Consider the following 24,886-nt stretch of genomic DNA (forward strand, 5'->3'; position numbering starts at 1 on the left):
TTTGGACAGAATTAAATGTTGTCATAATTGAAATGCTATTATGGTATCTGTCCTTCCTAACCATAGTTAAAAAAATACCTTTACAGCTAAAGCAATAGCCATACCAGGAGATGGTTGGAAAGAAAGGCTTATCACCTATTTGTTCAAGTGTGCCACGCATCATCACATTGCCTATAGCACCACTTCCTTAATTTTTAACATCATACCAATGCTGAAAAAGTAGCTGAAGAGAGAAATTCTGTTCCAGTGTTTCCTTATCCACCTCTTGGCACGTGGATCCCCAGAGCTGTCTCTGAAAGGCAGGGACCAGCCAAGGGAATCAAGAGCATTTGCCAGATCCTTCACGTAAGCAGGCATTTCTTGGAGGTGAGCTGGACACTGGAACCCCTCAGTCCCTCACATATGTTGCCCAACTGGGAGCAGGGTAAGGCAGCTAGAGAAGACAATAGCTGCCTCTGTCACAAAGGGCTGGACTGGAACCTTACTGATTGCATACCCTTTAACTGGAAACACTTTGCAAACAAATAACAAAGGAAGCCTTACTTCCCAGCACCACCGACAGATGCAGTTTGAAGACCTACAGAGCAGAGAGGTTACCTTCTAAAAACAGACCACCAGATTTTCAGTTTGGTTCCCATTCAACTGAGTCAACAAGCTTCACAATAAGAAGAAAAACAAACCCGCCAACACCAAAAAACAACAACCAAACTTACATTATCAGCCAGAACTTCCCACCAAGCACGTTTCTAAGTTTTACCAGTAGCTCCCCCACCCTCCCAGTGCAGCAAGATAAGGAAATCCTGAATTCATTGCAGCTGGGCTGATGAGCCTCCTAATTAAGACATGCAGTGTGGTCTCTAGGCTCCCTCAGAGCACTAACCCTTTCACTGCCAAGCTCAAATCCTGCTCTGCTCCTAGTGGGAGGTATTATTTGTGGTTTAATGTATTATCTTCATTGTAAGGAAGCAGGCTGACTTTTCTAGGGGCACCTCGTGGGCACAAAGCAGTCACTGCTTTTGGTGGTTCCCCTCAGAGGAGCGGTCTCCCTGGCACCTCACAGATCTGTACCGGTATGCTCAAAGTTGGAACGGGTCAGAATGCATTTCCCTCTTCCTTCCTGTTTCCCTGCCTACTGTCATCTTTATAAAACCATCAGCATTCTTCCCGTCACCCCGATCATCCCCTGGACATTTTAAGTGTGAAATTAATTCAAAGTTTTTGCTCAAAACCCTCCTTAAAAATCCCCTTTGCAGCAGTGCAAACACTCAGCAAGGACTCAGTTGCTGATTTGCTAAGTGTCCCAGACAAAAAACACTGGTTTATGTATCTCAGCAATATTCATTCATTCCTTGTCTTCTACAAAGACAGGATGGGCTAAATCACCATTTGCTTTCATCATGTTCTTTACATGTTCCTGGGCTTTTGCAATTTCATTCCAGGGCCAGGATGAATTTTCCCACCACCACCCTTATTATATAACTGGGCTTTTTGGAATGTCTTTTTTCCTCATCTCATTACGAAGAACTGGAGATTTCCACAGCTAGGGACAGGATGTAGCGCTGTTTGCATTGCTGCTCTTCATGGCATCTTTCAAGTGCCAGATTGATATGCTTTTCGTATTGACTCAGAGCTAAGCTGATGTAAGGCCATTTTCCAGGTCAGGCTGGCAGGAACTGCTGAAGCAATTTGCCTGACTCTGTACCAGGAAGGACAATCTGCATCTTGGGATTGTCTAGGAATTTTCCTTAATGAAATAATTGTTCTTTGAAGCTCCAGTGGCATTGAAAATGTCCACCATATTTCTTCAGCCATCATCTGCTGTTTTTTTTTTTTTTTTTTTTTTTTTTTCTCTCTCCTTGTTTTAACACTGGGCCTTAAGATGGTTATACAGATGTGACTCATGGCAGTGTTTTGGTGTGGCCACCTTTGGCACATATTGCACAAATGCCCTGCCAGCTGAACCGGGTGGCTGCTTTCAGAGCCACGTGTCACACTTTGGCCATAGAGCTGTGGGTGGCTGCGAAGACAGATTTCATGTCAATACAGCCAGTAGTCTGTGATGGAGTCCTGGCCTGTCACAAGGCTTCTGGCTGCCATGGTTTAAACAAAGAAAGATTTGTAAAGAAAGTTTAATGATGGGGTGGCCAAAACTGTGACCTTTACAACCTGTTGGTTCTCCCATTGACCTGAAAAATGCCAAGAACTATCTGTGTTGGAGAGAATTCCCTAACACAGCCATGCTCTGCTATAATGGTTGGAGCAGCTCAGTGTAAAGGATATGTAGAAAGGAAAACGGTCACCTCTGTGAGCCATATGTCCCATTCAAAGCCCAGTGAAAGCAGCAGGTAGGCATGTTTGGTCTTCTCACTGGTCTGGCCCTGGGGACAGGACTAGCCGCCTCCTGGTGGGCAGGAGTTATGCATTCTGCATCCCCAGGGGTTGTTCCACATTTCAGTGCAAGGTAAAGAATTTGGGATTTCACACATTCTGTGTGGATATACACACTTCTGTAAAAATCAGGTTATAGGGAATTTGCAAAGTTACTGATGTGTTTAATGCATGTGAAGTACTTTAAGAATCTCTTAGTAAGAGGGACTCTTAAGAAAGATTTTGTATTTTCCAAGTGTATGTAAGAGAAAGTGGCTCCTAGGGAGACAAGAACTTCTTGAAGACCCTTAATTAATAGTATTTTGGCATCCGTAGCACTTCCCTTTCCTTTTCGCAATTTGATGCCAAGAATTTCTCATTCCAATAGTGTCCAATAAATCCTAGAAAATAAATTCCAGGGACTGTTGGAGGTATCTTTGCTTACTTGATGACTAAAGCAGCTTAAATCTTTTCTTTAGTTTGTGCAATAACTTTTCCTTTTGAAATGTACAGGTTTAACCCCTGAAACAAAGTGGTTGACTCTCCTCTCAGCAGCCAGAACATCTTGAACAGGACTATATTGTCACTGTGCTGGAGTTAAATGTTGGGCATTTCAGTGCCAGAAGATGTGTGAAGTCCCCCGTGAGATCACACTCATTCTGCTCATGGTTTTGTAAATAGAAAACATGCTATTCCATCTCCCAGACTAAAAGGGCAGATTGAATTGTAATCACTTTCTCTGGGGCAGCGAGCAGGTCAATGGGAAGGTGAAGGCAGGGTTTGGGGCTCTGGACTACCACCCTCTGTCCCTTTGGATTGATCCTGCTGCCGTGCACCAGCTTTGGCTTTGTATGGGGTTAATGGAGCTCAGTAAGCTGTGTTTGACTCCAGGAAGAGTGGGCAGAGTGGTTCCTAGGGCTTCCATAGGATTCTTGCAATATGTGACTCAAACCCAGAAACCACATTCACTGTACGGATATCCTGAATATTTGAGATCTCTGAGATAAATGTAATCCCCTTTAAAATCTATTTGACAAGCTATCTCAACCAATTTCTCTACACCTTCAAAATACCTGAATAACCTATCTGAAGACTCCACTTAAATATTTGGATTTAATACCACTGAAAAACAAGGTCTCCATAGAGTCACAGATTGGATGTCTTCTTACCTCGCTTTCCCATAAGTCAGCAGTAATTCTTTGATGCCAGTAGAATTACACAATTATAGCACTATTGTGAGGCATATCAGCCCTAACAGAGAAACACCCTATCAAATGTGTCCCATCATTTCAGGGTGAAAAGGACATGGGTTCGTTCTGTTCCTACAGTGATTCATTACCATGTTCAAAAATACCAAACAAAAAAAAAAAAAAAGAAAGCTTCCTTTTATTCCTTAAATTCCTATTACACAGTTTCTTTTGAGTCTTAGAACATTAAAAAGAGTGAATACTTGTTATCTCCATTAAGAAGATTATGTATATAGGTGATTATGGGTTTCTTTTAGTTTTAAAATTACAGAATAACAAATTAAGGGTTTCGGGTTTTGATTTGAATATTGAGAGAGTGAAGATCCTACAAAGGTGAAGTACAAAAAAATAGGTATTTACCATTTAGCAGGAAACATTTAAATCACAGAAGGTTTAATCTGAACATTTCTTGTTATTGCTTGAACACAGGACTCTATATTGACTATCAGGTTAACTGGATTGGAAATTAAAAATTATTTTGTGTTTTTCTTGGTGTTCTTTTCCTTTCCCTGACTTCAGTATTGTTCTTGTAAATAGTTCTGGACACAAAAATGTTGCCTTTTGTGGGTTGTTCTTTTTGCCTGTGTTCTAACCACACCACGACTGCGGTACGATCAAACACAAGAAAGCAATCACTGCTCAGTGGAAAGGTTGGGCTAAGTGAACCATGGCAAGCTCTGTAGGTTCCCCAGCAGTGGGGTGACCAGCTCTGCCTTCAAGAAACCTCTTCATTAATGACCTCTTTATTGTTACCCTCCAATAGGTAGCCATGTTCTTAATGAAAAACTTCTCACATTTTTTTCTGCCATTTTCATCCTTCCCTTACCCAGATCAGTCTGAAAACAGTCTTTGTTTCACGTGCTACATTTCACGTAAGTTTTTTCTTTTCTTTTGCAGGCTCTGAGCAGCAGTCTGTATAAGAGTGCATCTCCTTATGGCTCCCTTAACAACATAGTGGATGGGTTAAGCTCCCTCACTGAGCATTTTTCTGACCTATCCCTTTCTTCAGAAGCCAGAAAACCCAGCAAGAGGCCACCTCCTAACTACTTGTGCCACCTCTGCTTTAACAAGGGACACTACATCAAAGACTGCCCACAGGTAAGCAATATACAATATTCTGGAAAAACCCTTGTGAAAATTTTTCAACATTCGTTCATTTAGTAACACAGAATTTGACTGAAATAGTTCTTTAAAGTAGCACTGAAAAAATATCTTGACAAAATGCCAAGCTAGCCATGTGTTCCTTTAATCCATTCTTTATCACAATGCCGACGGGAAAGAAAAAAAAAAAAAAAAAAGCTATTTCATTCACCAGATAAGCATTATAAAAGATACTCTACAAGGCACATAAGTAGATTTTGGAAACTTAAAAAGTGGCTAATATGTAACTTTCTGTCACATAGACTGTGTAAACTACATTTTCAAGCAGCACACCCTATAGTCAGTTTAGCAATGGCACTTAATAAAAAATATAACAAGTTACATATGCTAAAGGAAAATAAACTGTTACACTGGATGGGAACTTTGAATTAGAGTTGCAGTAACACAAGCTCCAAGTTTATCTAGTGCAAAATGTCTCCTCTGATAGAAGTGGTTTGCTATACTTGGCAAGATGTGATAGTCTTGGACTCCAAGAACTTTTTTGTAGTGGCAAAGCTGGCAATATTTATTTCCATAGAAAAGCGGCATAAACCTGCGTGCACTAAAAGCACTTACCAATCTGCAGTTTTTTTCCCAAGGATCCAAGCCACAATGTGCGAGGTTTCTCCAGCCTCTCAAGTTTCAGCTGGATGCAGTTGTGTTTCTGGCTTCAACTTCCACAACTCCAATAATATTCTATGTAGAGTCCCAAGGAAACTCAAGCTCTGCCAATATTCCAGAAATACAGATGTGGACATTACTGTTATCTACTTTACTGTGGTGTTAACCTCCTACCCTCTTAATGTGTGACTTTCAGCAGAATTAATCTGCGTAGAATTAACCACAGTTTGTGGCAGTCGGGGATGTCAGACATAGAAGCCAAAACACAGTCAGAAAAGCATTTGCCAGCTGAGCAAGGTCAGTGTGAAATCAAGTCTAATGTCAGATGAGCTTTAACTGAGTGTATTCCAACTGCTGCTATGCATGGGCTAAGCTGTTTTCTTCATGGAATTTAGCTGTATATCTTTCATTAGTCCTAATGAAAGCTGTGGAATTAAGCTACAATTTGCAGACCTGGGCGTGGCACTTGAAAATATTTTTACTTCATGTTTTTTTTTTTTTTTTTTTGTAATACACACTGAGTAAAGCAGTTCTCTTGAGGAAAACGTGAAGTTTTCCTTAAGAACGATTAAGCTCAAAAATACTCTGTTTGTATACTTCTGTGTTTAATGCACTCAGTTTAGCATGCTACAGCAAAATATTGAGACAGGGCCACATAACAGCATACGTTACCTAGCAAGAGGATTAGAACTACAACTGCCGGGTGTGCTTGGCAATCACAGTGCTGAGCTGTGGGAGATGACTCTACCCTGCGGTGTAGGAAGTCAGATGGATGCAACGAGTCCCGTGATGACCAATGCACGCAAGCTGCAGCTCGCACTGATGGTCTCAAGTGGACATGTCAGTGTTGGAAGAGAAATGCATTATTTGTTTTGCAGGTAGGAAGATTAATTTACTTAAATTGCACATCCTGTGTATATTTTTCCCCATGTATTAAGTTTATACGAGCAATATCTTCAACTTCTCTGTGAACAAAGTAATGAAAAGGCTTCCTGAAGAGCATAACCCAGGGCTGGCCAATAAGCAAGTAATGACTGGAGGACTGCGGGACATCATAGCTACAGTTACAGGCAGCCATATCGTCCAGTGCCTTTCATAAACTAATCCAGTTTTAGTTGGGAAGTACATCACTATTTTGCCCACTACTGCTCTAGTGGGAAGCTGCTCCAGAACCTCACTCTAATAATTAAAAATCTTTCAATTTCCAGGATAAATGTAATTTGTGTCCACTGTGTAGTCATCTGTTCTCTTGCCAACAATGTCCTTCCCTGAAATAGCTCATCTCCCTGCCTGGTGTTTATCTCAGTATGTATTAATAGACTGCAACCATATCCTCTCTCAGCATGCGTTCTGTAGGGCTAGTCAAGCAAGACTTTCTCGGTCCCCTCACAAAAGGCAGTCATCCTCTCTGTTCCCCAGTGCTCATGGCTGTCCGTGTGTGCTTTCCATAACCTTGAACATGTGCGACTACAAACACAGAAAGCACCCCAGATCAGACCTCATCAGTGCCCTGTGTTGTTTAGGCACCTACCTGTTTCTACAAATCAAAGTTGAATTTCATGTCCTACTTAAGGAGCAGGTGATACGAAAATAGTTCTTCGCTGAGGAATTGTAACAGAAGCAAGTGCTAGTCAGTAGTGAAATGTGTTCTTGAACAACAGTAGACAAATTTTCACCGGAACTTAAGCACTTGCCTTATTTTCTCTAAATTTGAGAACAGATCAACTGGGACTGACCTGGTGAGCATGAGTTACATTCACAACTCTGAAAACGTTGCGCACAAGAATGGAGTACTGACAGCAGGGTCAGACCTTAATTAGAAAGACCCCATTTGCTACCACTCCTTTTGATGATAATTGATTTATTTATTTGAACATTACATACACTACTTCATCACTTAGATTTCGATGCTAAGTTTTACAAATGCTGTCAAAAATTAAAGTTGTTTTGCAAATTCTACAAAAGAAAAAAAGCAAAGTAGTTTTGCATATTTTAAGTATTTGGGTTTGGAAAGAGACAAGAGATAAACGAATCTGATTTGGACAAAACGCAAATCAATAAATCTTTTTTTTTTTTTTTTTAATATAATTGCCTAATAAGAAACAGATTTTGAAAGGGGTGTTTTACGGAGTTTTTCCAGCATAACATAGAAATTGTGTAACAACTTTGAGACTTTATATCCTCCCTTAAATCTGCTTGTTATGAACATTGTAAAGATGTGTTATTTCTCAGAGTTGATAGTGTACCGTACTGATGGAAATGCAAGTATTGATTCTATCTTAAGTGATGATCATCTTCTAGGAGGCTAAATAATTATAATTGAGAAAAGGTCAGCTTTAGTATTTTAGTACTTCGGGTATCTGCAGTTCGTCTGATATCCTGTTCAAAATAATCTGTTCGGAAACTGAAATTCTGGGATTTAACAAACTTCCGTGTTTGTTTTTGTTTTTTTCTAGTAGAAAAACGTAGATGCAGAAAATCATATAAGACATTTTAAAAAGTCACATTGTTTCTTTTCACCTATTATCAAATTGTATAAAATATGAACAGTGGGTTCTTTTGTTCTGTGCATGGCCTCTACAAAATGAATCTTGCTTCTTTCCAGTGTAATGTTTTGGAGATTACCACTTTTCTGTGATGTTGCCACTCTACACTTAGTCGTAGAATCACAAAATCACATATTAGATAATGTTGTCATATAGATCTAACCCCCACAAAGTACAGTACAAGAGGGTTGATGCAGCATATACGGACATGTGCAAATAAAAGTCCTAGTTCAGGTTTTAAGAAGTCAGTGAATGACTAAACTGTCAGCATTATTCAAAATTGTCTTTTGGAAGGAAAGACGTGGACACAGATCCTAGACCTCATTTACTGCCTATGTCATTCCTCTTGTTAATTTGGGAGGTAATGGTTTGTCCTGGACATGTCCAAGCCTTGAGCTCCAGCACAGCATTGCTGTACTCAAAGTTTCCAAAGTGCTTTACCGCCTGCTTCTGCCAAGCATAAGTTCCATCTGCTGGTTTCTCTGTCCTAACTATGTTCAAGCACTGTCAAATCCTTTTGTGAAAATATATGCAGACCTAGTCACTCAAAAATACATGACTCCAGCCACCTTGCACAGAATGCTTGCTGAGGAAGCTGTTCTGTACCCCCTGCTAGTGCCAAGCTCTCTAAAAACTGTTTAGTCCAGTCCCTGGGAGATACAGAACCATCGCAGTGTGTATTTCCAAATTTTGTGCTATACTCATAGAGGATAATGCACGTGCATGCTTACAGAAATACAGACATACTATCACAGGTATATATGTAATGGGACGCAACATTAGTCTCATTTTGGACTGCGTTTTTTGCTCTGTGAATGAAATGTATGGCGTGATCCATATTAATGAGGCCAACAATGGGAGTCTTTCCTTTGGCAACAGTGATCTTTGGAGCAGATCCTGCCAAACTCAAGTACCTTGAGAATACGTATTCAAGTCAACGGGAGTAGTAGGTAATTACTGTGGCTGCCTGAGTTTGCATAGATTTGCTTTTGTGGTTTCATGCAGGATGTGGAAGAAATCAGCGTCAAGCTGAGCTTAGTTCTTTTTTCCCTGTCCACAGCTCGCTCTGCCAGATCATGCTGCCCTGAAGCTGTCCCTCCCTGTAGTCAGATATAGCGGGTCTTTGGCAGCAGAGCTAGCTCAGCAGGCAGCTATTTGGCTGCGCGATTGCAGCAACTCTCATGCCTGAAGCAGTCATCTCATTTGTCTTGTGCCTTATGGTTGTGAAAGGCTCTCAAGTGTCCTCAAAATTCAAGGAGTCCACAGCTGTGCTTTCTCCAGGTACCAAAGGCTGTCTGTGATGGCAATGATGAATAAACTGCCATCATTACAAAAACAAACATTTTACCCTTCTGGTTTTTGGCTTAGAGGTCTTAATAAAAATACATATTTATAGTGGAAAATGATATTTCAGGAAGCTCTGAGGTTAAGGAAGATCATAGGCTGAAAAAGTCTTTAAAATTCACTCTGAAAACAATAATTTATAGTTATAATTTCTACATTTTACAGTAATCTGTCAGTTATCTAGTGATGGCCTCCAAATAAACAAGTCTTTCCTCCAGTAAACTGAGATAAATATTGGTATTCTTACTCAGTTACAGGATGAACCCTACAGTCTCATAGGAATCTAAACCCCCATATGACTCAGCTTTGCAGGTTTCACTATGGTTTTTGATCAGAATATAGTCGTGGGCAATTGATACCATGCTGTACAGATCTTGCTTGTTTATGCTTCAGTTCTTTGGGCTGGGAGAGTTAGTAAAAGCCTGACAGTGAATCCCTGATATGGATGAAATGACATTCGAATCACTAAAAACAGTATCCCACTTACAGAGATTAAGATGATAACATGGGATATATAATAAAATAAAACAACAGGTAAATTAATCTCTGGTACAGTAGCACTGCTTTTAATAAGACCAATACAGACAGAAAACCCTGTTGGTAATCTGTGCTGTAATTGTTTTCAAACTGCACGTGGCACTCAGAAGACAAATCTATTCGTATCCAGACCCTTAATTGTCTATTTTAAAAATACACACTGACACATTAACCCCTTTTATATAGTGCATATTTCTTCACCTAAATGTCTAAGAAATTGTAATTCTTAGGTATTCATTTTGCAAACACCTATGCACATAGTAAACTTGCACATCATGACATACTGGAACAATTTGAGGCTCTCCTTCTTGTTTATACACAACATATTACTCTCATTTATTCATATTTTTCCACTCAGAACCTGGATAAAGTTGTTTTAGATTATTTGGACTTGGCTAAGTTTTTCGGATTTGTTTTGCTTTTTGTTTTTACTATATGCAGTCATTTTGAAAACTTTAGGTTTTCAAATACAACACTAAACTTATTGCAGGTTATTTTTTTTTCATATGTTTGAACTTAGCCCTGCCAAGTTTCTCAAGAGTTTGTGAGATTAGCTGAACACATTCTTCTCAGATCTTTTCTGCTTTTACTGTGAAGACTTGCAGAAATCTTGTAACAAAAACCTGGTGAGCTGTAATTTTGTAACATCCATTTTACCTCTGGAAATTTAAGCTGCTTTAAAGGTCTGAAACATCAAAAGATACTCATTGCTCTCTATTTTGGAAATTCTGCAAACCCAGTGCATGTCATGCCTTTAAACCATTTATCAGAGGGGCAAGCAACTCGGCCAGCCATATGTTGAGAAGAGGGGATCCCACCAGCCCTGCTTTGAGAGCATGCTCCTCAAGCACTCCTGAAACCGTGGCTGCAACGTGTGGCATTTACGTCCTGTTGTGTGATAAACTGGGTGTTTCAAAAGAAGATAGCAAACCCTAACATACCAGAATAAGAGCAATTAGATAATGAAAAAGAAAACAGAAATATCTAGTGAACTGTGTCTGTTCCCTTTTCCTCTTTAGTGCGCTGCTTGATAATTGCATTCCCCAAAGTCTGGAAGAGCAGCCAAAACCAAACTCTTCCTTATGTACCATCACTGAGCCATTATTGCTGTGGTTCAGTCTTCATTACGGGTACAAGTTCAAGCTTTTCTGCTGTGGGAAATGCAATGTAAACAGATATGCTAAAGGCAAATACTGTTAGAGAGCATGCGTGCTTGGTCTTTGCAGCGACCTTGGGGTGGCCTCTCGGGTCCCGTGCAATTTCTGTCAGCAGGGTGGCCATGGGATTGGCACTGCAAGACCTGCCTCACAACTGGCCTGCGTTTCACTGTGTTCCAACTTTTTTATTTGCTTTTTGTATCTCACTTGCATATTCACTACCTAGATAAGCTTAAAGGGGGATGACCGCTGACAGCAAGGGGGACATCAGGAGATGAATGCTGTTTAAATGTAGGCCCTCACAGATACCTGGCATTTTAACTGAAGAGGGTTTCAGCACTGATAAAGCCTCATTGGGGTCTATGTTCAGCACAGTCATTCAGGGAAGAGTAGAGATGAAGGAGATTAACTTCAGGTCTCTGAAACCTGACTTCTGATTAAAGGCTGCAGAACCAATGTTGTTTGGCCCTTCCCAAAAGACATAATAAATTGCAAGTATGCTTAAAGCCTTCCATAAAGGGCATGGTTTGTTTTCCAGACCCACAGCCAATGAGTCCTGAGCACTGGGCTTGAATTTGGCTGTTTCTAATTGGGAGATGCTGGGAGGCATTGAATTAGAGTGCTCAGGGAGGCTCTTGATGATTGGTAAACTTTTGGAATACTACGGATAAACAGACATCAGGATTTTCACAGGTGATCCTGTCCCAAGACAAGTGAAAGAACCTCCCAGAGAATCTCCCAACCTTATTTTGCTGTTATTGTATATCTGCATATCAATAATACAGCTCATTACAGTGAACATGCATAATTTAATTAAAAACTGTGCACAACAGATCAGATCCAAATCCTGGGCATGTCAGTGGGACATTTTTACCAACTTCTTTGAAGTAGACTGAACATAGCTATTGCATTGGTCTAAATCTGAACTCTGTTTACTAACAATTTGGTATTTGCTTAGCTTGCAATAAAACTCATGATAAACCATAATTAAGTGCTTAGCTTGGAAACAATTACTATGAGCATGAGCATTCCTCTCGAGAGGGAAAGTAACGTCTGGTTTCCAGCTCTTCGCGAGCTGATTTGGAGATAAGGTAGAGCAAGGACTACCAGGTCAAAACCTCACTTGTTTATAAACTCCTCATTCGCACTGATAAGCAAGTAGTAATGGAACATTGGGTGAATCATGTTTTCTCACTTCATAAGAGCATTTTGGTTTAGTGTGAAATACAGGTTGTGGAATTTCCATCCATACTTGGAAGTTTTCAAGATGATCTGACTGGACAAAGCCCTAGAAAACCTGACCTGAACTCAGTGTTAGTCCTGCTTGCAGCAGGAGGTTGGACTTGATGACCTCCTGAGGTCCCTTCCACACTTAATGATTCTGTGAGTCTATTTCATGATCACACAATGATTCTGTGAGTCTATTTTATGATAATAAAACAACTTTTCAGGTTGAGCTGTAAGAGATCACTCATTGTTATGAGTGATGGTATATCTCCCAGCTCTAGCATTTACCACAATCCTTCCTCTCTGTGCTTTTACATAAAATACTTTGCACAAAATACAATAACGCTAAATGTTGAGGCAAACAGGCATTTACTATAACAACAAATATACACATAAACACCTACATATGTATTTATGTAAGACCTCTCAGAGTATACTGAGCCAGCTGGCTTATTTACAGTCAGCAATCCTGGTGCTACAAAGAGAGACCTGAGGAGGAAATTTTTTTTGGAAGGCATTGCAAGTCTTGGAGAACAAAGCATTTGATCTTGTCAGTGATGCTGGGGTTCATGGACTTGCTTTGCATTTAGTCTGTAAAGAGACTGTCCCTTCAGAGTAGCTCTGCAGTCACTGCGCCCTCCCACAAGGAGCACGTTTTGATAGAGCTGCCATTTGCTGCCTGCACAGTAAAAGTTGCATGTTTTAGCCTTAAATTAATGGCACTTTAGTGCAGATGCTATTAAAACTGCAGGTTTCTTGTTACAGCAGTAGCACTCAGTACACACTTGTGAAAGGACAGTCAGTGTAACTGCTAAAACACCAAACCCAAAGACTTCAAGGACCCATCAATCTAATCATGCTAATTTTCTTGCAAATTCAAGTGAGAGCAGAAACTGTATTTCTTTTGAATTAGATTTTTTTTTTTTTCCACATAAAGCCACTCCTAGTGCCTTCAGTATTATAAAAAAGTATTTGTTCCCTAAAATTAGTACCATTAAGCAGTCACTTGCATAATATTTTTTCCTGTTTATATTTTGGAAGTGTTAGCTCTGACTCCACTCTGCATCCAGAAAGTCAGTGTATTTATGTAGTATGGATGTGTAATATGAATCTCAGAAACCTAAAGTTTTCCCCAACTGCCCAGCTGAAAAAAGCTGAGAACAGAACATCAGACCACAGGCACAAGTCCTGCTTCAGTTCCTTTGCTGTTTCTCTGCATCACCTCACCAATGCTAAATATCAACTCTCACATTTATTTTTTAATAGCAAAATACACCTTGAAATAAAGTAATAGTCAAATTTGCTGATAAGCTTACCATAAACTTGCTTCCTTTGCATCTTATATTTTATACCAGAAATCGTCTGACATGTCACTAAGACAAGACATTTAAGGAGACATTTCCAAAGTTTGCAAAAACCTGTTTCTTTCCTTAAAAAAGAAGCCTTTTCTTCCAAATTTCCTTTACAGGGCAGAAAAGCTAAAATGTTCCTATAGCAATTAGACAAAATGAAGAATAAGCCTTTCATGTCAGGGCCCAGTCAGTGCCAAATTATTAGCTAAGGCAATAAAGCCCATGGACAGGCACATAAGTTGAAACATTTGGGGATTTTAGCAGTAACAGCAGACATCTTGGAAGTGACCTAATCTTGATTACTAGTTCAGCCTCAGGTTTTAGCCTGATATTCAACAAGACACTCACTACTCTCTGTTTCTATCTCATTCTTTGGCTGTACAGAAATGTGCACGGGGTAGAGCAGAACCCTTGGACATCTGTGTTACCGAGTCCTGAAAACAACCCCTTTTTCTTTCTTGCAGAGAAAGAGCATGTTTCAACTAGACTTTAGATGTGGTCTCAAGCTTTAATTTTGGACCCGAGTTCAGTGTAATTTCCCAGGCCCAAGGATTTCACATACAAAATACTGGTTTTGAATCCCTCTCTAATTTTAACCCACGTCACAGGTGTGCAGCTATAGATAAAACTCTGCAACAGCCCAGGCAAATCGATAGTTCCACCTGAATGAGCACACCCACACCACCTGCAGCCCAAGCAAAAGCTCCCCAACACTGCCCACGGGGTCTTTTGTGGGTCAGGAAGGGGACCATCACAGTAGCAAGTGAGAGCAGGGAGAATGCTATTCTTACCCCTAGTGCCTGATTACAGAGGTGAGAAAATGCAAGAAGGAATAGCAAAAAATGTCAGTGAGAAAGGCTCATTTCAAAGAAATGGTGGGGAAAAAATGTTTTGTTTTTCCAGAAGGTCAAAGGAGACTCATTATTAAAGTAAAAAAAAAAAGAATGCATTGGTTTAAATAGCTTTCAAAAATAAAAGATAAAAATAAAACTAATTCCAGACCTGCATTTTTTTATTGCTCAATACTAATCAGAGGTCTGCTACTTAAGACAGATTTCTCTAAGTCTTAGTTTAGCAGATCTAATAAACTAGAACTAAATGACAAGAGGCTAAAATTGTGCTGTTGTCTTCATCATTCTTAGCCACAACAACAGGAAGTCCGTCCTGTAATGCCAGGTGTGCCTGGGCTTGCTTCTCTGCAGCCCTTTACATGAGGACAAGCCACCACCATGGTCACACTTTGAGCTTTTCTGCTGTGCCTGCCACTGTCAGAGTTTACACCAAACATGGAAAAGTGGAGAATTATGTCCAGTATTTTTCAGGCTTCCTTGAAAACTGTTACTTGCCGTGTAAAATTATGGCTTCGTTTCTGTCCTGAGGTGGTTACACACCTGTGACAGGCAAGTACACATCCACCTGTAACGGGAAAGTAACTTTCTCAGGACAGGAGGTAGCCATATCTCTGATGTAGCCTGGGGTGCTGGTATTCAAATGAAACTAACCGCTCTGATTTTAGAACGTGGGGGTCATTTCTGCATTAGTGACCAAATGTTTCCATCCATTTTCTGCAAATATAAGAATATTACGCAGCTGTACCTTGAGTGATACCATTGTGCTGCCTGAGTACAGCAGCTGTATGTGCACCTCAGATGTGTAGGTTGAGGTCCCCCTCTTTAGAGGGGAGAGATGCCAATTTAAACAACACATGAAGTACTAATTCTGCCTTTTCTCCATTTTGTAATTTTGATTCCTTATCTTAGACTCATTTGAACTTCTACAACATGACCAAAAGTGTTTTGTCTGTCCATCCCTCTTTCCCTGTGCAATGCAGCCACAAATACTGCTTCAATCTCCCCTGCTTCGTGCCTGCAGCTGATAGGGCTGTGGCTGGGTGCCACAGCACTCAGCCTGAGCTCCCTGTGCCTCGGGGAGATGGATGCTGTATGCTTGCAGCCATCAGTCTTAGAAAAAAAAAAAAAAAAAAAAAAAAAAGATCTAACAACCATCCAGAGGCTGTTGGCACAGCACAGCACCACATCCAGGACTGACAGACAGCTGCTGCTTACATTGCTATTTCTATTATTCAGTAAAGAGAGCTATGGTAATTAATAACACCCTGACTTTTAGGACAACGCTCCTGTTGCTGCATGTTAAACTTTAAAAAAATATATAAACAAAATAGAAAACCCTCCCTCTTGCTGCTATCATTTACAGTGGTCTCCTGAGCAGCACGTCTTACCTGGTTGGTATGTTGTAAATTGTTTCCTTGCATACTGTACTGACTCGATTTAAATAGAAGACAGGAGACTCTCTCTCAAAAGCTCACAAACCTGAAAAGTAGTGTTGTTCATGTGAAACTATTGGAAAGGATTCTTTTTTTTTTTTTTTTAAATGATGTCGACATATGTAAGTAAACAAGTTAATGTTCTTCTCCATCGGTGCTTGAGACATTAATGCATCCAGCATCAGTCTAAGTGGGTACAGCTGATAAGGGCTGTGCCGCTTACACTGAGCTCACCACATGACTCATGGTTTGTGTTTGTTTGCAAACTTGGAGAGAGGAATGGGGCATTTTTATTTTTATTTTTTTGTTAGCATTAACACAATTTTAACTCTCATCTGCTTTCTTCTGAGCTCCCATTCCTGATTCAGCACGCATGAGTCTGCTAATGAAATCCAGATGTCAGACAAAAAAACAATAAGCTCTCCCACCCATCTGGTGGATCAGGTTTCTCAGAGATTGGGAAAAAAAAGAACCAGGAGAGATTCCTAGAATGGCTGAAACTTTAGATTTCAGCATGTTTTCAGAGACCAGAGGGCAGCGGGGGGGGGGGGGGGGGGGGATAGCTTGGAGGTAAAATTGGTCACAAATCAAGATTCTTGGTGGAAAAGTTGAGAAGAAATCAAGTGATTATCAAATACCTTGAGCCCTAAACAGGCCTAGTATGTCCCAAATTCAGCACTGCTACTGAAAAATTACACTGAGCATCACAAATGGCAATTCTGAGTCAGAAATAAAAAAGCAATGTGAAGGAAATTACTGAATTGTTTGCTTCCTTGGCTGTGCTGTTTCAGGGTCCCAGACCACCTAGAGACTTGATAAACCTGGAAGGAGAATGGTAACATTGTCCCCTGGTTTTCTTTGGAGGATTATCTGCAGTCTCACAGCTATAACTCCAGGCTTCCTCTCTGAAGCCTGACCCCAGTCACAGGCTGAGCTGCACACAAGGTGCCCGGGTCCTTTCCAAAACTAAGAATTCCCCAGGGACGATTCTTTCCACAGCCCTCAGTCTCTTTGGCAGCCTCTTTCCAGCCCAAAGGCTTTCTCCATAACCCCTTCCCTGACCACAAAGCTTTAGACTAAGCAGTCCAGTCCTTCCCCAGACTAAGAATTCCTCACAGGAATTTTGTTTTGCAGCCCTCAGTCTCCTTTGCCAGCTCATTTCCCAACAACCATAGCTCTGGGTCATCGTCTTTCAACACGAACCCTAACGCTTGGCAGAGCCATGGTGCAGAAGCCCCACAGCATACAGAGACCCAGTATGCCATAAAGGTGAATTCCTACAGTTAGTCTTCTGGCACTTCAGAAGATTATATGTAGCCCCCTACAACTATATCTTCACATCATTTTCCCTCTCTGTTTTACATGTCTAGAATATGATATAATCCTTACAATTACTACACTTTTAGGCCTGAGAAGAAATTTCTGTACCATGAGTCTTGGGCTAAGGAGCCACTGGGAAAAATAAGTTTTCTTCATTTTTAGGGGAACTGCTTAATAAAAATAATTTTTTACTTAGGCTTTTTATATGACTAAGTCAAAGGAATGTTTGCAGTAGTTTTCAGACAAGTGTGTAATTGAAAAAAATATTGTCCTTTGTGCTTTCAATAACATCAGAGCATATTAAGGTATGCTTTGACTCCAAGGCGTGTTGGGTTTTCCTCATTTCCATTGTATTTGATTTAAAACAAGCCACAAGTTGCTTTTATGCTACTTTTGCCTTTATGTTTCAACAGCAGCACCCCTCTAGATTGGCAAGATAGAGAGGAAGGTTGCTCCACTGCTACAGAAGTTCTGTCCTTCACAGGCCCTTCCCAGACCTGTAGATGGAGGATTTATGGCCATGAAGCAAAAGCTCCCTCTCAGTCACTTGAGTCAGTTCTGTGTCCGTTCCCTATAATTTAGCATCTGAGCTTTCTCAAGGCATGCGTCTGTGGTTTGCATTCTTAGTTTCTTCCCAGGGTCAGTCTTGCGTGTGTAATGCAGCATTTCTGTTTAGTAACTGTCTCCCCTAACATGGGAGAAATGAGGTCACATTTGCCTTCTCCCATTCAAAGTGCAAGGTACCTTGCTGCTGAGCTTTAGCTCCTGTGAGAGCAAGTAACACTGCCTCAGCTCAGCTCACAACCCAGGAAAGCTCAGTTCTGCTCACTAACGAACGCTGCTCTGCTGGTAGCAATCTCCTGTGTGCCAGAAAGCAGAGCAGTCAACAGAAGGGACCTTCTCTTAGCACTTGCACCTCCTCTCCGAGCTCTCGGCAAGCTTTGCCTCTGCTCCAGACCAGTTGGTCCCAGCTAATTCTGATCCAGAAGTCCTGTGACCATAGGTAGTGAGAAGACATAATGCAGCATTCTGCAAATACGGGGTTTTCAAGCTTCGCATCTCTGAATGCTGTACTGTTGTGCATGGAGGACAGTGGCAAAGGCCCATACCTATATCCAGTATAGACATAAATCCTGTACAGAATCTCTCTCTCTTATTATATATAATAATATATATATATAAAATAATATATATATATATATATATATATATATATAGAGAGAGAGAGAGAGAGAGAGAGAGAGAGAGAGAGAGAAAGAGAGAGATTCTATATATATATAGAGAGAGAGAGAGATCCAGTACAGAGATAAATCTTCTGACCATCCAGAGAGAGCATCAGTTTAGCATCAGCACAGACTCTGGGAGGTGTCTGCTGTCAGACCGAACAGAGCTATTGAATGTTTGTGCCTCCTATAAAGGGAACCACTCTGCAGCTACAGGCACTTCGAAGTACTAGATCAGGAGATCACAGATTATGTATTCAGCGAAGGTTATCAAGCCGCTCATTATTCATGAGCAGTTCTTATCTGAACACTGGTTCCCATTGGTGATTATTTGCGATGATGGATGGTGGGTGATTAGAGCTGGGGGCAGTCTGTAGAGTTTGCCTTAGAGCCTGTGTTGTTGTAGCAGTTCATCTGGTGGTGGTATGCAGAGATTCAACAGGACTAGCGTGCAAAGATAGCACAGTGGGGACTACTGGCAGAGCTGTAATGATCACTGCTCTTTCTGGGGGCAGGCTGAGTGGCCCTTTCCACAAAGGATGCAAACCACCTCAATGCAATCCCTTGGATCTTGCCCATCTTCCTCAGGAGGAAGAGCAGTATCTTATGAAAGCATCGCTCTTCATAAACACTTCTTATCATGTCTTTTCTTTTTACCTCATAGCCTTCTCTCCTACAAGCCCTAATACATTTGATGGCTGATAAGGGCCAAAAGCAGAAGCTAGTTGAGATAGGAGCCAGGGAAGTGTGAGAAGTGCGACGACAGCTGTTGCCTGAAGACTGCCAGCTGTTGGAACATAATCGGGGAGGTCAGTGTACAGCATCACCTTAAGTTTATTTAAATAGGGACCTATATCTATGGCGAAGACCTACTATTTTCAGTAGGAGCTGGAGTCAGACATAAGTGACTTCAGATGGTGAGCCTTCAGAAGCAGGGTATTGTCTTGTTCCTGCAGAATTATTGGAGCATGCACAAAGGGTCTGACCCTGCTGACCCCACGTTCTGCACTGTGTCATACCTTCTCTTTATCTCACCTCCATTCTTGAGATTCTTCCCCAATCAATTACTCTCCTTATCCAGCTGCTACTGTTAAATCCCTCATTCCTTTTCCAGAGTATCAAAGATCAGGATTTTGACCCATTCAGACTCCTTTTCCAAGGTGTTTTCCACTGATGTAGAATAATTAAGGCCAAAGAAGAGAGATTTAGCCCACTGAAGCTGACATAATGGAGAACGGAAAGCAGAGCTCTTGTATTTCTTGTATACAGTTCCCAGAGACACAAACCTTATCTAGCTTTCTAACCTCAATGTTATTTTTGCTATACTTTTCTCTTTTAATCTCCAGTGGCTGCATTTCATTCATCACTGCAAGCCACTCTAGAAAACATATTGTTTATCTGCATGGTATATCTAACAAGCTAAGACACAGTGGTTTCATCTCTGAATGTTTTTAGCACACTTTGAATAGGTACATTACAATAAGGAACATAACCAAAGTGCAGTGAGCCCCAAGAGTTAAATCTATAGATCCAGAAAAAAAACAACACCCAACAACTTGAAGTTCTTGAAAAAGCTTACAGTACTTTTTAGTCAGACTCCATAAATCAGACTGTAAACCAGCAGTTGAATATCCAGCAGTAAATTTTCACTGTCTCCTTGTAACACTGATGTATTCCATACTGCTTCGTAGAAACCTGACTCCTTCTCATGACAGTTCTAGCTAGGATGAGTAACTGAATTTGGACACTGTGAGTACCACCACACTGTACATCTCCAGAAGAGAAAGCTCCTTGGAACTGATTTTTCTTTTAAGCCCTCCCTGCCTTTTCTGTTGGGGGTAGTCCACATGAACCAACGAGATAAACATCCCACAGGCCACAGAGCCGGTGGTCCTTCTCACTTAGCTGAGCCTTCTCATAGAGAATTAGGACTGCATGCAAACAGCATGCAATTTCCAGCTCCAAAGGAGCTATTATAATACAAACACATCTCCTGTGAGACAGAAAATAAGATATATAATTGTGACACATGATCAGGAGAAAAACAGCCTTTTCTTTCAAATACTGAGTTCTTTCTACAGAAAGAGGCCACAGGTCAACCCAACGAATCAGTAGTATTTCACCTGAGTAGTTGATACAGAAATTTCTCGAGGCACTCGCTACATTTTAGATGCTGCAGACAATGAACTTCTGAATACAATAGATTACAACATGAGTAATAATAATAAAATAATAATAAAATAGTAATAATAAAATAATCATCTAGAGTGAAAACAGGTAAAATTTTGACTTCAAATTCTACTTTCTCTGTTCCAATTGAATGGGAAAGAGGGGAAATAAAGATAAATTAAAACCCAAACTTCATTTTAAGTCATAATACCTGCATTAGCTTTACTCTTTATGTCAACTTTTTCATGGAAAATGTGCTTTGCACTGCAGTTTTTTTTCATTGCAGGCAGTTTGCAATTATTTCTACACTTCAAACAGTGACAGGACTGGGAGCTGCAAAGCCTTCCCTCTTCTCTGTTGCTATCAGTTTTTGTGTTACCACCTCTCCTAAATTCTCAGCACTGCTTTCTGTGTTGGACCTTATAACTGAAGGCAGTCAAGCTTAACAGGGTCATTGCTCACAGACACGTGAGCTTGCTTCTGTTCAAGTCTGTGGGGATGCATCTGTTTGTAATATTGTATGATGTGGCCCACAATATCTGTTTGCGTAACAAACAGGAAAAGCCAGGTAATACTAGTAGCTGAGAATTTCGGCTAGTGTGGCATTCCGACTTCATTTAGCTGTTGTGTTTACGGGATGGAAACAACTCGAATTGTGCAATGGATACCTTAATCTTGAATCAGAAATGGCAAGACAATTCTCTAAACCATGCATTGTACTTTGTATTTTTCTTCAAGTTTCCACATCAAACAAATATTTCTCATTCTAAATTATGCCTCCTTGCTAGAAAGCTATCTGCTCCTTTCTGTATCAAGGCTGGAGATACAAATGTTGACCACCTACAGCCCAGCCAACACGAGGACCGCAGGTTGGATACCAACAGTGCTATAGAGCCAGCCTGTGACTGATGTGCTATCTATTTCCAGCATTTATCTGCTCAGTTAGGTCCTTGGAAACAGTAAAACTTTATGCTTGTTTCTCCAAAGCTGACCAAATTGCTCTGAGAACTGAATTAGAAAACATTTTCTGTCTCTCTGATTTCACATTCATCTGGGCTAGAACGTAGTTGTGTGCAACCCATCCGATCATTCTGGTCATTGTATCAGCCACCCAACCTCTCCCTTATTTACCACACCTCAAAAATTCTGTCCCCTGCAGACTTTATTAGTCCTTATTTTGCCTCTGGTCCTTTTTTGGCAACAACTTCATGTAATATTATCAAACAGAAACAAAAGGGAACTGTTGCTTCAGCATCCACATTTTGAAAATGGTGAATTTTCATTTGCAGATTCAGCTCACCTCTAAACTAGCTTTGACAAGCACCTCATTACAACCAGTTCAAGTATGGGGCTGATTCAGGGAACAGTGAATTTGGGAGACTGAGTGACTCACACTGACAGATACTAGGTACTAAAAGTTACCTCATACTAGTCATCATTGTGAGTAAGAATCAAAGGTGTTCTAGCAGTTTTCAAAATATAAAAACCTTTTCTAATTTCTAAATACATGATTTATGATTTCATGTATTTGTAAAAAAAAAAAAAAAAAGAAAAAAAAGAAAAAAAAGAATTATCATAGTTAAAAGTCTGCTTAAGTTCTCTTGCTGCATAGTAATGTTATAGAATCATAAACAGTTAATGCCTTAAGTGTTTAACTATGAGGACTGAAAAAATAGAAAACCAAAGGCGACTTCTGCAAAAATAAAAAAATAATAATGAAAGAAACATTTCAAAGTTATGTTTGACAAAACACCATGGGATTATAAAGCATGGACAAGAATAGCAGAAATAAAGATGCTAATTTAGACTTGAAACAACATGATTTCTGTTTTATCAAATGACTGAAGAAAATAGAAATAAACTCTAATATTATTTTTGAACATTTCTTTTAAATTCAAGTTATTTTGAAGAAAAACTATTTCACTGGCTTTCACTGGTCCTGTAACTTTTTCTTAGTTCCTGTTCAAGTCAACCTCCCAACTTTTTCTTTTTTCCACATGGCAAAACATTGTTTTAGAGTTTACGTATATTTTTCCACGTGTCTGTTTCTCACAATCTTTCTCATTAAGAGGACACCCTCCAATTCCATACTCATCAACAGCGAGGGAACACCTTCAGTCAGTAAAGATACCAGCCTCCAGATGGAAGCCTAGTTACAAGAAATTCCTGTCTCGAGATGCTAGTCAGTGTCACTACATTTCCCCCACCCACCTCTTGTAGATGGTCATTCACCTTTTGGGTCTCTGTTACAAGATTGCATCCTTTGATCAGGATCAACAAATAAAAGGAATCAGTGTGCTCCTGCCCAGGTATCTGGGTGAGTTCCTTTCATCTTTTTGGAAAGAAAGAAGGGTACGTTAATGTTTCACTAAACACACAGTTAACTGTTTTTCTGTACTGCATCTTAGTGGTATGTAACAAACTTAGCAGTGCCATGCAGAGGATGCTGGCTGAAGAAGAATGATCAGAGGACATTTGTTACAAGACAGCAATATTCTCATTTGCCTTAAAATTCTGTTTCTTATCAGAAACTGGACCTCCTGCATTTTACCACAGTACAACAGCATTTGCCAGATATATCATGCAAATAGATGGATACAATAAACATCTTCCTCTTGTAAAATTTTATGTTCCTACCTAATTCTTCTTGTCTACAACAAGATACCAGGGAAGTAGTATTTTTTTCCTTAGATATTTTCCTGAGACCAAATGGATCTGGACATGCTCAGTTTGTGGAGCACTGATAGCAGTGTGACGTGATATGTACCTAAGCAACTGACTGATCTTTTGCTTCCTGGGAGGTGCAGCTGGGGTAGTGCTTCTCTGTGACCAAGAACATGGACAAGAGAGAAAAGCAAGAAGAATCAAAAGTAAGTACCTTCCCAGATTGGAAAAGATACCCAAATATCTGTAGTGAAGCAGTCTGAAATAGCTCGGTAGCTTGCTGGAGAGGAGGTGGGAGCAGGTTCTGCTGTACGCCCCTGCCAGGGAACCTTTGCACAATTGCTCTGACAACTTTCACTTTTGGTGCTAAATGGCTTTATGAGCCACCCCATGTTCCTCCTAGTGAACAATCCTCTTGTAGGACTTGCCTTCTGATATGGAATTGCTGTTAGTGGAACTGGAGCTCTAAGTCTGTCCGGTGTGTCAGTGAATCAATACAGTGTGAAAATAGCCACTGGTCCTCCTGCAAGGAAGTGCGGGAGGAAGGGTGTGAAGTGATCCCCGCATGCCCTGTTCTCGGACTTTGTCCTCACATTTCCTCATAGCTCTGATACACAAAACAAGGAACTACAACTCTGCGGGCAGGAATCTCAATACTGGTATCATCAACAGCATTACATATGCATTAGAAACATGTTTTCTCCTTTTAATCTTCAGTACTGAGCATAATGTAGCAGTTCTAGGCATTTAGCAAACACGGACCTCAAATCCAACTCTATTTTCTGTTTAGTTAATATTATATCGCCATAGGGGAAAAATAAAAAAGGAAGATAAAATCATAATTACCTCTCTTGAATTACATATTACAAGTTTTGTTACTTGGAAACAACAGAAGTGTGCTCTCCCCTTGAAGTACACGGGTGCTCTAGGAAAATACAATCGTCTCTTCAGCAGAAAGAGGTGGCTGATCTAGCAGGGAACATCCCTCTGCTGTCACCCACCAGCCAAAAGAGAACTCCATGAAGATTTTGACCATCTTACCAGCAAATGCTAAAACACAACATGCAAAATCTTAATGGGCATGAAACAGTGATAAAGTTATTGTTTGGGTTTGAAAGAGGGTCACCGGCATTCAGGCGCTTTCTTAGATGGCCTTTGGTACATATGTGGATGGCATCAGTGCATGTATTTGTGGGCAGGCAGCTATACAGAAAGGTTTTTGTAATGGCTGTGGCACCATTATTCACAGCCTCAGTAGGTGGGACCAGAATGAAAACAAAATTGGCCCCAAACAACACTGCTGAAGATGTCCTGTGCACAAAAAGGGGTGTGATGTACCCTCTATTAGAGTCTCAAACTAGCTCTAGCTCAACCAAGACGTTGTTTTCAGACTTCTTGCATTCCTTGTGCTGGTGCAGAAGCCGTGCAGAAAGCCTCGCCTGTAACAAACTGTATCATTTCTGTTCTTAAAGAGTTGGCTTTGGAACCAAAAAGCTGTGCATTGCAAAAACTGTCTGCAAGACAGCCTCCTGCACGTGTTTCTGCTGTATCCAAACAGAAGAGTTCTGTAGGATGCCTGACAATTTTTTGTGATGTAGTCAGTCCCAGCCAGATGAATCCAGTGAAGTGCTTTCACATCATTCCTACGTGTGCCTGTCTTTCATAACGTGACTGGCTGTGACACAGCA

At 40.5% G+C, this 24,886-nt stretch overlaps 1 protein-coding gene and 2 long non-coding RNA genes across 4 annotated transcripts in view; 2 read left to right on the forward strand and 1 right to left on the reverse strand.

Annotated features, from left to right (window-relative positions):
* Window positions 1-24,886, forward strand: part of ZCCHC24 (zinc finger CCHC-type containing 24) — a 110,801-nt gene that overhangs the window by 13,848 nt on the left and 72,067 nt on the right. For both annotated transcript variants that reach the window (XM_068688517.1, XM_068688518.1), the window contains exon 2: window positions 4,512-4,712. In XM_068688517.1, the coding sequence (XP_068544618.1) occupies window positions 4,512-4,712 (201 nt within the window). The remainder of the gene's footprint in view (window positions 1-4,511; window positions 4,713-24,886) is intronic.
* Window positions 4,707-24,886, reverse strand: part of LOC137859450 (uncharacterized) — a 95,289-nt gene continuing 75,109 nt past the window's right edge. The window contains exon 3 of the long non-coding RNA XR_011098281.1: window positions 4,707-5,479. This is a non-coding gene — a long non-coding RNA (uncharacterized lncRNA). The remainder of the gene's footprint in view (window positions 5,480-24,886) is intronic.
* Window positions 5,473-24,886, forward strand: part of LOC137859451 (uncharacterized) — a 45,662-nt gene continuing 26,248 nt past the window's right edge. Inside the window, exon 1 of the long non-coding RNA XR_011098283.1 lies at window positions 5,473-23,404. This is a non-coding gene — a long non-coding RNA (uncharacterized lncRNA). The remainder of the gene's footprint in view (window positions 23,405-24,886) is intronic.

This window comes from Anas acuta, chromosome 7 (genome assembly GCF_963932015.1).
Source record: "Anas acuta chromosome 7, bAnaAcu1.1, whole genome shotgun sequence".
NCBI classification, from domain to species: domain Eukaryota; kingdom Metazoa; phylum Chordata; class Aves; order Anseriformes; family Anatidae; genus Anas; species Anas acuta.